The sequence below is a fragment of the Haliotis cracherodii genome, unplaced genomic scaffold (assembly GCF_022045235.1).
Source record: "Haliotis cracherodii isolate W230 unplaced genomic scaffold, xgHalCrac1.p SCAF_3, whole genome shotgun sequence".
Lineage (NCBI taxonomy): Eukaryota > Metazoa > Mollusca > Gastropoda > Lepetellida > Haliotidae > Haliotis > Haliotis cracherodii.
In genome coordinates this window covers 11846226-11861884 of record NW_027266286.1, presented here as the reverse complement: position 1 = coordinate 11861884, position 15659 = coordinate 11846226, and the positions used below count along the sequence as shown (strand labels likewise).

The 15659-nt window shown below is 38.3% G+C and overlaps 1 protein-coding gene across 1 annotated transcript in view; it reads right to left on the bottom strand.

Moving 5' to 3' along the window:
- Positions 1-13957: 13957 nt before the first annotated feature.
- Positions 13958-15659, bottom strand: part of LOC139473878 (alcohol dehydrogenase [acceptor]-like) — a 36537-nt gene continuing 34835 nt past the window's right edge. Inside the window, exons 10-12 of the mRNA XM_071256663.1 lie at positions 15388-15562; positions 14647-14869; positions 13958-14326 (exon numbers count right to left, since the gene is read on the bottom strand). Of these exons, the coding sequence (XP_071112764.1) occupies positions 14197-14326; positions 14647-14869; positions 15388-15562 (528 nt within the window). The 3' untranslated portion in view covers positions 13958-14196. The remainder of the gene's footprint in view (positions 14327-14646; positions 14870-15387; positions 15563-15659) is intronic.

Below are 15659 nucleotides of genomic sequence, written 5' to 3'. Positions count from 1 at the left end.
GAAATACTGCTGATAGCCTCTGGTCAACATCGCAGCGCTACCACAGAATGTTCGTCCAACTCAGTAGGGGGCATTCTCAGTAGCTTCAAACGCGCTGAAATGTTTTCGCCTTGTATCCAAGATGGTGGCATCTTATGATATTTGGCTATTTTAGGTCGCTATGTGTTTTTGGATTACCCAATAAAGTCAATTCACGGTTACACGGTTGTGAAGAAGCTTACAACTTCATAACACTTATTCATCTCATTCCAATAGAGATACTCGTACTCACATAAAGTTGTAGTTATCATGTCACTGTTTTATTTCTTTAAAAATATATTACGTGTTGATCAATAACAATTAAGATGAACATTCAATTTCCGATACAAGTAAATGAATAAGTGTGTTTTACTCCACAATCAGTCAAAGACCAAAGTTATCCGGTTAGATGACGCACAATCTACCAGGTAGCACATAATGTTCACCCGATCCCCATTCAAGTCTCCTCTGTGTGAAGCACACACACACACACACACACACACACACACACACACACACACACACACACACACACACACACACACACACACACACACACACACACACACACACACACACACACACACACACACACACACACACACACACACACACACACACACACACACACACACACACACACGTGCATGTACATCGCTATAAAAGTGCAATAATCGTGGACGCGACGTAAAACCCCATTTCACCTCACCTCACTGTGCAATTTGTAATTGCGGCCACCATGTTCCAATCGTCTCAGTGATCGAACGATTGAGAAGTAATTGTAACTTGTGTAAACTGCCGGGCAAAAGTAAGTATACACCCATGTTTGATGGTGGTTACAAATGAAACAAACAAGAAATAGTCATTTGATGGAGATATATTTGCTTCGATATTACATGCATCATATCAATGAGTGTCTCACAACAGGTGACGTGCACATGACGTATTAAGGAATTTCACAGTACACAGGAGTGATATTAGAATGACAGGCATTTTCTTTTGCCCGGTTGTGTATATATATCCTGGGAATATAATTTTAAACAGTTTGAGAATTGGTGTCGTTACTTTCTTTTACTGTTCTAATATATTTGATACTGTACAGCAGTAAAGAATAGTTTCCTAGACAGGAAGCATGATCTATGAAACGGTTTCTGGTCGTTCGTAACACTCTTTGGACGACATCCACCTCGTGTCTGCAATCCGACTAGCCCCTCTCCCTTGTAAGTTACATGATGTCAAGAGGTCTTTGTGTGTCAAGGACGTAAGAAAATCAGCTGATGCCCGATGCTGAAGAACCGTGTTCACAGCTGACCGACTTGGTATTTTTCTACACTGACAGAAACTGGATATATTGACACACAGCTTTTGTATATATTTAAATAACCCCTGATCATATAGATGTCATTCGTTAATCTGTGTGGAGTACCGTATATACCTGTGATAACGATACCGGTGGCGATGCTGATGCTGATCCTGATGCTGGTGGTGATGGTGATGGTGATGGTGATGGTAATGATGGTGACGACAATGATGATGGTAATGGTGATGATATGTTTATATCCTGGCATTTTACAGTGGTGATAAACATTATCTGTGATTGCAAACTTTAACATTTGAAAAATGAATACACATATATTTGATCATATGATCAAGGCCGCTGGCGTTGCCTAGTGGTAAAAGCTTTCGCTCCTCGTGCCGAAAGTCCAGGTTCTATTCTCTGCATATCATAGGCACAATGTGGGAATCCCCCGCCGTGATATTGCTGGAAAATTGCTAAGGCGTCGTAAAATCCGACTCACTCACAAACTCTCATAAATCACTGTGCCATTGCTAACCAAGGTTCTGCAGACGGCACCGGAGTATGTCAAGATTCAACTCTCGATTGGTTTTCTTCCATTATATCTCACTAGGTGGCGCTACTGGCTTCGCAAGGTCGTTCATTCATCAACAGGGCTGTGTACATGAATGGCGGCACTTTCTTAAAGCGGTTGTCAAGTAGGGGTATATGTCATGGGAAGTTGACCTCAACTGATTCCAGCAGTCCTGCTTTTATCTGACCCATTGTCTTTCTACGCCATTGTATCGTTGCTAGTGGTACCAGTTACCAGTTTGGGGCTAAATGAAGCATTGACGAAGCAAAGAGTTTAATCAGACGTCTCCTTGAGGGAGACTGGTATCACACCTGTCATCCCTGGCGATAAGAAATATGGCATTGCATACCAGGCCAGCGGTTAGACGTATCAACGTACAATCGTAAATTCTCCTCAGCGTAAAATATGTCCTGACGCGTGTAAACAGGGTGTGTTTGGTAACTTTAGTAGGAAGCACAAGTGCAAGAAGGGATGTTTTTTCAGATGACAAATGAAAGAAGACAGAATGATTGTGACGCAACTTTAGTGACTGGTTGGTTTTCATCATTCGCCAACACACACATACGCACGCACGCACGCACGCACGCACGCACACACGCACGCACGCACATATTTTGAGTTACCAATCCCTGAATTGAGGAGACTTGCTTTACGAAGCTCCTTCAAGTCGTTAGCAATATCCGTATATGTATGTGATATTATTACCCATTCAAAGCCGAATATACATTTATTGTGCTTTCATGACATCACGTTATAACTGGGATAACACTTTCTTAGTAAAGTACAGATCTAGTACGTTTTGGGATTGAGTCCCGTTCGGGATTTGAACCTACACTGTGACTGAGGCACCCAATCACCAGCAAACAAAGTCGGCGATCTAACGAAGCCACCGAGGCTTCCACCAAAAATAAAAGTCCGACAACTGTTAGTCCAGATCGCGTACTTTGTGTACCCCTCTGACAAGTGGAAAATGGCACATCTCCCATGGCCGAAAGCTTCGAACACACAATGCCATTAAGAACGTGGTCAAATGTAACAAATGTTACATTTGGATAACACTTTCTCAGTAAAGTACAGATTCTCGTACTTTTAGGGTTGATATAATAGACGTTGATGGTTGATTATCAATGGACAAATTAAAGCCCAAACTTATCTTATGAATTATTGTTAATGGACAATGGACAATGGGCAAACGGGAGGCCGGGGTAATTAGCGCCAATTACCTGTTGGCTTCCCTTGTTACGTTTCCTCCTTTGCTATCTTTTTACTTTTGTTGTTCTTACAGGTACTTATATATGTTCTCTGCCTCATAGTGTTAATTCACCTGACGAAGGAGTAAGCATATACTCCTAAACGTTGTGTTCCTCATAATAAAGACGTTGACATCCATACATTTTCTTCCTTGTGTGTATCACTTCGTAATGCCTTCAAAGCCTCAATCTAGCTTTGTTTTTAAATGTGGAGATATTTGCCTGGAATATAATATGGTCATGCCTATAAACATTTGGATCTTTGTCTACATGAGCATTTAAACATACATTTTATAGCTAAGGAAATTGCTAAATCTGCATGGATGAAGTACATTTTATAGCAAGCTGGGATCTTTATTCACACTTTAGATATTCGTAATGGACATCTGTAACTGAAGTTTATCTCACCACCTGACCAGTTGAACGTCTCAGTGCATTCTGAGGCCATTGTAAAATTCCAGGCTGCCCTTCTTTCCCTGATGTTTTGAGGGATGAAATCTATTGCGTTATAATACTGTCTGCTTGCTGACATTTAATATGTACATATTGTTAAAATCGTGTAAATAAATGCAATGCAATGCAATGTGAACATGAGTGCGGATGCATGAAGGCGGTTATAGTTATAGTTATAGTGCAATGGATGTAGGGGAATGATAGGAGGGTGTATGAATGTAAGCACGAATACCGATACATGAAGGCGGATATAGTTATAGTCCGATGGATGTTGGGGAATGGTGGGAGGATGGATTATGTATGTAAGCATGCCCATGGATCCATGGTGGCTGACGTGGACGTGACGTGACGTGACGTGACGTAACGTTATGAGATGGTTGTAGGGATAAAGAGGAAAGATGAATGCGATGTGTGTGCGCGCGCGTGCGTGTGTTGTGATACGAGGGTCACATGTAGTGAGATGACTGTGTAAGTAGGTTAAGTTTGAGCGAGGGAAAAAACGGATCCTACTTATTTAGTGGATACCATAACAATAAATCAAACCAATAGATTGTTTGAGCCAGATAAATATTAAAAAATAGTCGATAGTCATAATTCCCTCTGTTGGTCCCACGTGAAATGTTCTTCATGAATACTGTAAATCATGAAATTAACGCAATAATAAGTCAGCACATTAATGCGAGTATAGAACCCTGGCCTAAAATGCATCGTGGCATTTATGAGAGTAGCCTTGCAAAAATCACTGTAGACTCACAATTTAATAATGTAGTATTGTCTGATAGACGTTCGACCGAAGAATATCATTTGATAACTTCAACTGTTTATCTAATATTTCCATTAATGTATGTTACATAGATAATATGTTCATGGGTTTCTTCACTGAACGTATAGTGTTGAGGACTACTTCAGTTGAGGATATGTAACATAAATAATGATAATATTATTATGATATTATTGTCATTATAATTCCTTCAGACTTTTGAAAAGAGTTATTATGGTTTCATATTAAACATAGAGAAAGAGGTATGGATATTGTGGAGATTATTTTTTAGCATCGGCATGACATAATTAACATAATTCTTAAAGATATCATGTTTTGTTTATTGTCTAATGCCGCACTCAGCAACTTAACATATATTACAACATACATACATTTAGGTTCAGTTGTATTGTTAAATTGGTTTTGTTTTTGAGAAAGTGATATAAAAATGTAAAGTCGCTATTCTTAAAAAGAAGCATATGATTTATCAACCAGAAATATTGCACGCCAAAGGATAATCATATATCATGACACCATTCTACGTCGAAGTCAACGACATGTGTGTATGCTATTGCTTCATGATGGGTTATGACACGGATACGTCATGATAAAGCAATGAGAAATTGACATTTGATGATATGAGATAGCTACGCGACAAATCATGACGTGATTTATGGAAATTCGACCATGCACTCGCAACTTGAGGACGTCGTAAATTTGACGTTATTGTGGAGAGGGAAGTGTCTAGTGAGTTGTTACCAGTAGATGTAGCTGGGGAAGGTAGATAAATGCAATGCCCGGACAATCGCATTCGAAAGTGAGAGCGATATTACAATCTGTATTGAGAGAAAAGGTACAGATAATCGACGAGAAAATTGTGCGAATATGCGAGAAAGACCAAATTCAAACCCTCCTGTTCATGGATCTATCTGGCATTGCCGCTGTCGGATTCTATTCAGGGAGTCATCATTATTTAAGTACGGGTAAAAATTGTTAAAGCGTGTACTTTTTCCTAATTTAACACCCTTAAAGAGGCTGTACGTAATGTTTATATCTCTTATAAGAAATATTCGAGTCGTGGTCGTTGTTTATCGTACAAAACACAACTCCCACTCGCATTTATTGCCGATAAACAGAATATGCACACTTTCTGAAAGTAATGTGTGATAAGTCAGGCACCAAACCTATGCTCTCGATATACATGTTGCTCTTACTTAAAAAAACCTATTGGGTTAACAAGATACGTATATTAAAGTGCCATGCTTTCCTGCTGTGCTGTCATTCTAATTTGAAATAATTACATAAATAGTTACCACTCATCTTTCAATATTTTTTAAGGTTGGGTTATCACGAACATATTTGAATATATACAACAGCTGTACTTACTTATCTTTATGCTTGAAAGCATCAGGTTTGTCTGTTATACAGACCCGGAAACAAATATGTCCAATACAGCCCAATATTTGTCAAAATGAGGAAAATCTCTTGGTTCCTATTTATCATATTTTATAACTATTGTTTAACAACTTTTTTTCTGTAAAATATGTTCATTTCAAAGATAAGATGTTTGTCTAGCATCGGATCTGTGGTACGTTCACTGCATCAATGTTGACACTAAAACTATATTTACATATATAAATACATACAGAAGAAATGCTTAGCATTTATCTTTAAGGAAGTGTGTAGGGGTGCTTGATACATATACTAAACAACAAAAGTTCCTGTGACACCAATATTTTAGTGTATTTTTCAAACAAGTAAAGTTTGGTTTTCAATATTGTAGTACATGTATGGAATCAAGTCACAAAAACGCAACTGCTACAGAAAAGCATGCATTCCATGCAAAAGTTGACTTTTATTATGCAATCCCCATGCATTTCACTATCCAAGAATGGGTATAAAAACGTGTGCGTTAACGGGATTCCATATGCATTGTTTAGCAACAACAACCACTCAGAAAAACAACAAAACTACGCAATTATTCAACATTACGAAATGCCACGCCCGTCTCAAAATGAGCGTCTGCAAGCTATTGGTATGCTTGAAGCAGGATCGAGTCAACGTGATGTTGCAAGACAATTTAACGTCCACAGAAACACTATTTGGTGTTTATGGCAACGTTGGCAACAGACGAATGCAGTCAGAGACCATCCTCGGAGTGGCAGGCCACGCGTAACCAATAATCGACAAGACAACTGGATTCGAACAACACACCTACGAAATCGATTCCAGCCAGCAACAGTGACTGCTAGAAGCACCCCTGGCTTTCGACGAATATCTTCACAAACCGTACGTCGCCGCCTCAGATGTGCAGGGACTGTCGCCAGAAGACCCGCCAGACGTCCCATTTTGACAGGAAACCACCATCAAGCACGTCTACAGTGGTGCAGACAGCGTCTATGCTGTGCGGCCATGCAGTGGGGACAAGTTCTATTCACTGACGAGTCTCGTTTTCACCTCAGCCACAGCGATGGACGGATTCGAGTGTTCCGACGTCGAGGCGAACTTTACTTCAATCATTGTGTCATGGAAGAAGATGGGTTCGGGGGCGGCAACGTTATGGTATGGGCTGGGATTACAGCAAGACAGAGGACCCGTTTGATAGTGGTAGAGGGAAATTTCAATGGACAGCGCTACCGCGACGTGATCATCGGCCCTGTTGTTCTACCGTTTTTGCGTCGTCATGGCCCAGGCATTACCTTTCAACATGACAACGCTCGGCCTATATTGCTCGACTTGTTCAGGAATCTCTTCAATAAAACAACGTGAATGTCATCCCCTGGCCGGCCCACTCCCCTGATCGCTCACCAATCAGCACATTCGGGATGAGATGGATCGGCGCCTTCGACGTCAACCACGTGTTCCACAGACACTCCAGGAACTTCGAAACATGCTCCAGCAGATATGGACAGATATCCCACAGGACTTTGTGTGGCGCCTGGTACATTCCATGAGATGTGTTGCTTGCATCGCAACAGGAGGTGGACACACACGCTATTGATTTGTAAATTGACATTTTGGCAAGTTCATGTTTTTTTAATGAAATCACACATTTTCTGAAGTCAATATGGCAAATTAAACCATTTGAACACTTACAAAGGAGTCTTTTATCCATTGCAAACCGAAATTGTTTCAGATTTGGTAAAAAACAACAACTTTGCATTAAATCTTATTCAATGTCACATGAACTTTTGTTGTTATGTATATTTATGTGGACATGTGGATGAATATAGATGTAACTCCCTATAGAAAGTGATCGTGGATGATTGTAGAACATGCATGAAGAAAATGGAATAATTATGTGAGTAATCGGGTAAATACCACGTTTGGCAATATTCAGTCATATAGCGATATTAGTTTCCAAGAAAGGACGGGCCATGAAGTTATGACTTGAATTTGGACCTGGCTTTCTGGTGTGAAGACCCCATAACCTCCTGTAGAAAAAGAGCTAAAAGCACGAATAAAGATCACGAGATGAAACTGATGTATACATCTGGACATGTATTTGCGTGGTATTACTACATTAATTCATCAGTATATATGCATTTTGCGCTAAAGGATATTGTAGGATCGACGCTGACATGCGCACATAACCTATTCACCAGTGCTGTAATATTTAATTCATTTGTCTTTTGATATATATCGATAGGAACATGGAGAGTCTGTCTGAAGAAATATAGACATGCAACTTTTGTACAACTAGTTGTACTTCACGGTTAGGCTAGCGCTTACTCTCTCAAAATGTATTATTTTGATTAAAACGAGAAACTACATTTGAATTTAAAAGGAGCCCCAGTGGGATGGAAATTGCAGCCTGAACTGTTGAACATCTAGGCTTGTTTCATTTGAGGCTATAGCATTAAAGTAAGGCCTGGGCGGAAGGGAAAATAATATGGTTCAGGGACAGTAAGATAAAGTACTTCACGGTCTGTATCGCCGTCGTGATCTTTAGAGCTACGAAATATGAGCCATCTGAGGCAGCGACTCGACACCTGTTTGCGCCCATCAGATACCTGTCACTACTGTCACTACTTCTCTCTCCAAACGAAATACGAAAAATGTCGGAAGTGTATATTTTTAATCCTTCTAATTTACTATTTAGATGCATGTTTTAACTTTAAAGTAATTATATGGATCTCATGTTCAAAAATGTATTATTGGTATCTGTGATGCTGGTACCGTATGGTGGCCATTGTGTAGCTTTTGTGGAGTTATTATGAATATCAAATACATGTCTTGAAATATGGACTTGTATAAGAGCTCATCACTGAACCATATGCAGTCTAAGCCATTTAATTGGCGTGTATAGATATACATGTATTGTCCATCTATTTATACACGCTTATTATGGACATATACAGAAGTTCACTGTACCTTATTATTTAAAAAATACCCATGAAAATCCGGGTTAGAATAGACCTTCATCAACCCATGCTTGTACGAAGGCGACTAACATAATCGGGTTGTCAGGCTCGCTGACTTGGTTGATGTATGTCATTGTATCCCAATTACGTAGATCGGTGCTCTTGATGTCAATAACTGGATTGTCTGGCCCAGACTGGATTATTTACAAACCACCGTCATATAGCTGGTATATTGCTGGGTGCGACGTTTAACAACAAACACCTTCATTAAACACCTTCAAACAATGAGAAATTAAACTTTTATTTTCTAGGTATTTAGTTTCATTTATAAAATAATTGGATTCATAATTTCATCATTGCGTTGCTTTCATGCCTGTCGTTCAATTCACATGTTCAAATCCCTTAACTTTGAATATTTGATTTTTTTCACAAATGGTTACGTTGGTAAGTAGCTTCGATCTCTGGTTACCTACTCACACGAACAGATTAAAATAATTTGTTTGTACTATCATATTTCAGTTTATTTAATTCATAATACAAAGTTAATGATTCATTTATCATAGTATAGATCATATTCGTTTATCTCACTTTCTGATGTTAAGGTTTTATTGCAGAAATTATAATGAATTCAAAATGTAGAAAGATACACAATTTGCCAATATTTGAAATGCACTATTTCTCAACTTGTAAACTATACAAAGTATAATATAATGATTAGAAGGCCTTTAACGGGCAGTGTTTAAGAAAGAAATATTAGTCGATTAGTCCCATTTTTAGGTAGTATTATTGTATATCTCCAGATACATGTAGATGTTTACCTTGTAGTTTTCATTATTTGTGGATAATTCAAAAAGCAACATAGAAAAATATATATTCTACCATGACAAAGGAATACAGAGTATTCAATAAGTTGCAATTGTTTAAAAAGAGATTTCAAATCACAATAACATATCTGATATAAACAGACTTGTGTGAGGTGTATATGCTTTAATCTCTACATTGTTCCCTTGTTCTATTCAACAAACAGCCCAAACCCGAAACTCCACAACATATCCAATTACATTGACCCAGGCTGGCCATAGCGGGATTCTCCCCACACGTCAGTTCTCCATGTGATACTGACGCCCTTGTACGTTTTCCCAGACCATAGAGAATAAATTTAAAAGGAATCCAGCTCAAGTCTAGAACGATTTGGCAAGCAAGGATTGCCTCAATTCTATCCATGAAAGTAAGCATTGATAAATAATATTGTTCTTGACTCCTTTAGATTATATTTAGCAGAAACAAATTTTTAACAACGAAAATTTTACTGATTTCGGTACTGTCCCTATTGAAGCTATTTATAGCTCGAATAAGAATGTCGAATTGTCGTCCATTGTTCGATGTCAATACATCGATGACAAGGGAGGATATCATATAGTAATCGTTGATGCCGCGCTACACTATGATAAAAATTATAATCTAGTGGACCGGTATGTACATTACTACAGTGAACATGTACATGATCATGCCCTTTGTAATATCAAATACTATATATTATTGTGTGATGAATTTAACTGGATCAGGGGTAACATGTGATACTAATATTCCATCAATTTCTTTCCTGGTTGGACTATCCATGTCTACAAAATAAAAATAATAAAATTAAAAAGGAGCACAGAACAATTCTTAATTTCAGGCTAGATGTGGAAATCTAGACTTCCCCAATCAATGTAGACTTGAGTTGGTCTAAGTTTTTCCTTTATTCTCTTGGGCCTCATACCTCATACGTCACAGCTCATACCACACAATAACACGACCAGTTTGCCCCCTGCCGGAGCTCCTTGATTTTGGTTATATCATCTAACATGGCCAACACTGCTCTTATGTAAACAAGAACCTAATCAGTGAGGGGTACTTTATCATCCCTATTTGACTGCTTATAAAAATCTGATATCTCTCCTCACAGCTGGTAAATATATCTTTCTGATGAAAATTCAAAACAGAGTGAGTGAGTTGGTACTACATATGTATACGGTTCTATTTAAAATGACTGCAGCGGTCCATAATGAAAACAAATTGTTTTAACGCCGCTCTCAGCAGTATTCCAGTGATATATGACGGCGGTCTGTTGTATAAGAAATAAATGTAAATTGAACCTTGAATATTGAAAGTTGTAACTTTTCCGCAAATAAGTATCTCATGCAGTGAGTAAGTGAATATGGTTGTACGCCGCTTTTAGCAATATTCCAGCAATATCACGGCGGAGGACACCAGAAATGGGCTTCACACATTGTACCCATGTCGGGAATCGAACCCGGATCTTCGGCGTGACGAACGAACGCTTTAACCACTAGGCTACCCGACCGCCCCGTATCAGATGCACTATACAGTATATCAAGTGCAATATACTGTTTACAACATGCCGTTTAAAGTGTGTCGCGAGCTCTGCGCTGGGCTCGAGCACACATGTCCCTTGGCAAACACCTCATGGGGAGTGTAACGAGATCACGGGTCAGGCGTGCACTCGTCAGTTGTCTGATACTGTCAAGAGTAGGATCTTCTGGACGACCACTGCAATAGAGTTATGTGGATTGTGGATGAGGTATTACGTGTTTCGAACTGGGAGTTGAACACTAAGCACATATAGAGAAGAGCTCACAATGAAACGTTTTCAATTCAAGATGTATATGTATCAGGTTGAACTTCCACGGCAGATATAACTTGGTTACCGCTGCCTAACTGTAGCATTAACTGAACTTTACGTCTTTTATACACATTTGTGATGTGGCGACAATGCGACGAGACATATTTTGACCTTGAAAATGTCGCGTTACGTCATCATTGCCCTTTGGTAAAATAAAAAAAATATCCAAAAGCCACAATGCGACAACGCCACATTGCAACAAATGGCCAAAATGTCGCGTTGTCGGATTGTCGCGCTTTGGTTAATTTTGACACGTTTTGCTTGTTTTTGTAAGGGCGTCAATGCAACAATACGACAAAGCGACAATGACCCTTCCAAGATTCCTTTGTGATCCGTGCAAATAAAACCGAGTTATGAAATAGAAGTTTAACATGCCAATTAAAAGATAAAGTGTAAAAATGCGCTATTGCAGCTTTATATTTCATAGCTCTTCAAGAAGGATTATCAATGATGGGATGGGTGATGAGTTCAACTGCGTGCCGAGTCGATACGCAGTGATATAACTGAAATACTGTTCAAAGTGGTGTTTAATGCGCTCACCATTGTGTGTTACTGCAACTGTCCAGATTTTGTGTATTGATGTTATGTAATACGTGAAAGAAAACATATTCAATTATCAAATTGATTTGATTAGAATATACTTGCGTCAGTGTATTTTATCAACGCACCAAAACATATTTGTTAAACACCTATAATAACAGATCATATACACGCATGGTTCCTTGACTTACTACTAGCTTTAATAGGCCATCCCGGAATAAAATAGTTCCCCCAAAAGCGATTAACATCTGTTTTAGTTTGTTTACAAGAAATGTATTCCAAAACAATATCCTATTTAGCAGAGAAGGTCTGTTAAGAACAACCTCAGTAAGTCAGTCAATCACAATGACAGAGCGTCGTAATACATTTACATCAAGTACAAGAAGTCAAAATGGCCGACACGATAAACGTGACGGGAGATATTTCCGAAGCTGTTAATTAACCTGTGGCTGTTTCAAGCCTTTGTCATCACTGATCAATTTGCCGATCATTGAAAGGTGATTGTAAAGATGTGTCAAATAGATACTAAGGTAAATTCAGAGATAGCTGTAGATTGTCACAATGATAGTTTTAATTTTATTTATTTTATTTTATTTTATTTTATTTTTATTATTATTATTATTATTATTATTTTTTTATTATTATTATTATTATTATTATTATTATTTTATTTTTTTTTGGGGGGGGTGTCTCTAGTACGAGGGTATCCTTGACCAGGCATGCAAAAACACAGACACACGCACACGCATACAACTAAAATCACAACAGAACTTCACGTACAATATTATATTATATTACGTCGTTCAAAATGGGCACTAAAATAAGCCGCGATAATGGACAATGAATAATGCAGTTATAAGAATTAAAGTTAATGAGAAAGTACATCGATAACAAATGAAGTCTTTTCGAAACGTGGAAATTGACCATTTAAAGCGAAAGCCATTCCATTACCTATAATAAAGGCATATGTTACGTTAAGTTCAGGTGAAAGAATTCCATTTTCATCAACCGGAAAGACAAAAACACTGATGATGATGGCGAGAATTGCAACATTAACGACAATAAACAGTGACATTTGTTAGAAGACCATGGTCTTCTATGAAAGACTGAAAAATATAGTTCTGACTCACATCTTTAATTATCTTCAATCATCCACATAGACGGACTATGTACAATATTTCCCATTTTTTCGCCAAGGTAACATACATTACTGCAATAGGTGAAACGTTTACATTATCTCCACTTTGCTGGAAAGAATCAACATCATGCCTCAATGAAACCATGAAAAGAGTATTTCTGTTGACGCTGTGGATATAGCTTGAGCCCTGATTGCACAAGTATGTCTGATAGTGTGTTAGCGACATATTCATCACACTGGGCCAATTCTACTTAATATATATTCAGTAGATTTTGATGCTGATACAAATTGTGTTCACAAAACTGAACTTTAGTGATGTGAATTCGATGCTAGTTTTGATCATAAAAGAACATGGTAATTTGAATGAACGGCTCCTTAAAGCATCGTTTCATTCGAACCAGACTCGAAGCTGTGGTGGCGAATGGATTCATATTGTATCATGATTCAGTATAGAACAGTACACCGGGTACCGGTACGAGTAATTCAAGGTGACTGGCGACATGCAGTCAGTTATTTCGCAGACCCATAAAAAAATCTTGTTATATTATACGTTTCGGTTCTGTTTTACAGAAGCGTGTGAAATTGTAAACTTTTCTATATACATACAAGCCATATGTTCTATTTTGAATTCAAGGTAATGTTTTACAAGCAGAGATTAGACCTTGTTTTATTTCTTCACATTACAAAAATGGACAAGTATTTGAAGCCATTTCTCCAGTCAAGATGGAATATATTGCTAGAAACGGCTTAGAAATCACTCTCACAGTTTCGATGTTCTTTGTGCTGTCCTTATAGGAAATCCACACGAATGAGAACACAAACACTTTTTGGGGAAGTATTTTTAACTTTTATTCCAGATTAAAAAATAATAATTGAAGAACATCGTGTATGTATTTGATGACAAAGAAATCTATAAACATATTTCTATAATAAGAAACATAATATAATAATGATATAATGAGAGAGGAGAAATCATCGAGGAACATCATGTTATGTGTATGATAACTAAAGCGTTTTATAAACATATTTTACGTTATAATAGATAGATATGCAATAATTAGAGAGAGAGATATAGATGATCTGTCTAAAATGTGGAATACAAGATTTTCCTGAGCCTTATTTGCTGCTTTTGATGATGTCTGCCGCCTTTTCACCAATCATGATGGTCGCGGCGTTTGTGTTCCCTGACACGAGGGCCGGCATGATGGAGGCGTCCGCGACTCGCAGCCCAGCAATACCCTTCACTCTGCAAAATATTTAATTGAAACCGACATTCAGATTAAAGTGACGACTTCGATTCAGCACGGACACGTCACAACCTCAACCGGAAGTTAGTTCTTTACACCTTCATCGCCCCAAAAGCATTAAAATTATAAAGCTGAATGTCCATGAAAGTTGCTCGTCTTTGATGTGATCAGAGCTACAAATATTCAAGGTAATAGACAAGTAGTTGACCTGTAGACAAACACACCCTGGAGATCATTTTAGATTGGTGAAAACACAATGTAACATGATTGTATTTATATAAACGCCATAGAATAGTTGAAGTTTTCCAAATTCACCCACCTCAGTTGAGGATCCACCACTGTAGTTGGGTCGCTTGGTTTCCCCATCTTGCAAGTGGTGGTCGGATGGTAGATTGTTGTAGCCAGTGCCCTGATGTAACACTCCCAGTATTCATCAGTGTCATACTTTATAGTGGTGCATGTCGGGAAGGGTGTGTCTTCAAGCTGGGCTCCTATTTCCTTGAATGCCTTTGTCTGATGAAGTTTCTGGACGATGCGAACACCTGTTGAACAAAAATGTCTTTTAAATTCATTTGATCTATTTGATATTCCAAGGTATATTTTTCAGCGAAGCGTTATTAATTTAGCTTGTTTGATAGTTTAATAGGTTGAACTGGTGTATCAATGGTATTCATACTCGTAAAAGATTGTGAGCGTTAAATCTACAATGATGAAACCTGATGTTCACTGTGTTCTTGATGTTACATTGTCATGCTTGAAGGAGAAAGTCAGTTATGGTAGGACAAATATACATTATCCTTTATAAATGATGCTGCCTCAACCAGATCCAAAGACAAAGATGGTGCTTTGCTCGCAGTTGGTATCTGTTAAAAGTAGCTACTTCACCAAAAGAATGTCCCTGGTAAAAGTTGTTACTTTACTAGAAGTATGTCCCCATTAAAAGTAGTTGGTTTACCCAAATTATGACTCTGTTAAAAGTGATTGGTTTACCCGCAATAAGTCTTTGTTAAAAGTAGTTGCTTTGTCCTAGAAAGTCCTTAATAACTGGAACTGTTTTCACCTCTAACTAAAGTCTTGACGTCATCGGGATGAGACAGGTAGTTGGGATCGATGATAGGATGCTCAAACGGGTTGGTGCTTCTCAGGCGGATTGTGCCCATGCTCTTTGGACGGAGTAAAGCTGGGAAGAGTGTGAAACCTTCTTCAACAGACGTCCAGTTGAAATGAGCAACTATCTAAATAAGAAGTAGATGATCGTGATATAAGGTAAGAGACGTTTCAAAACAAGACCGTTGTCCGTCCATACAATCTTCCCTGAAACCACAAGGCCTA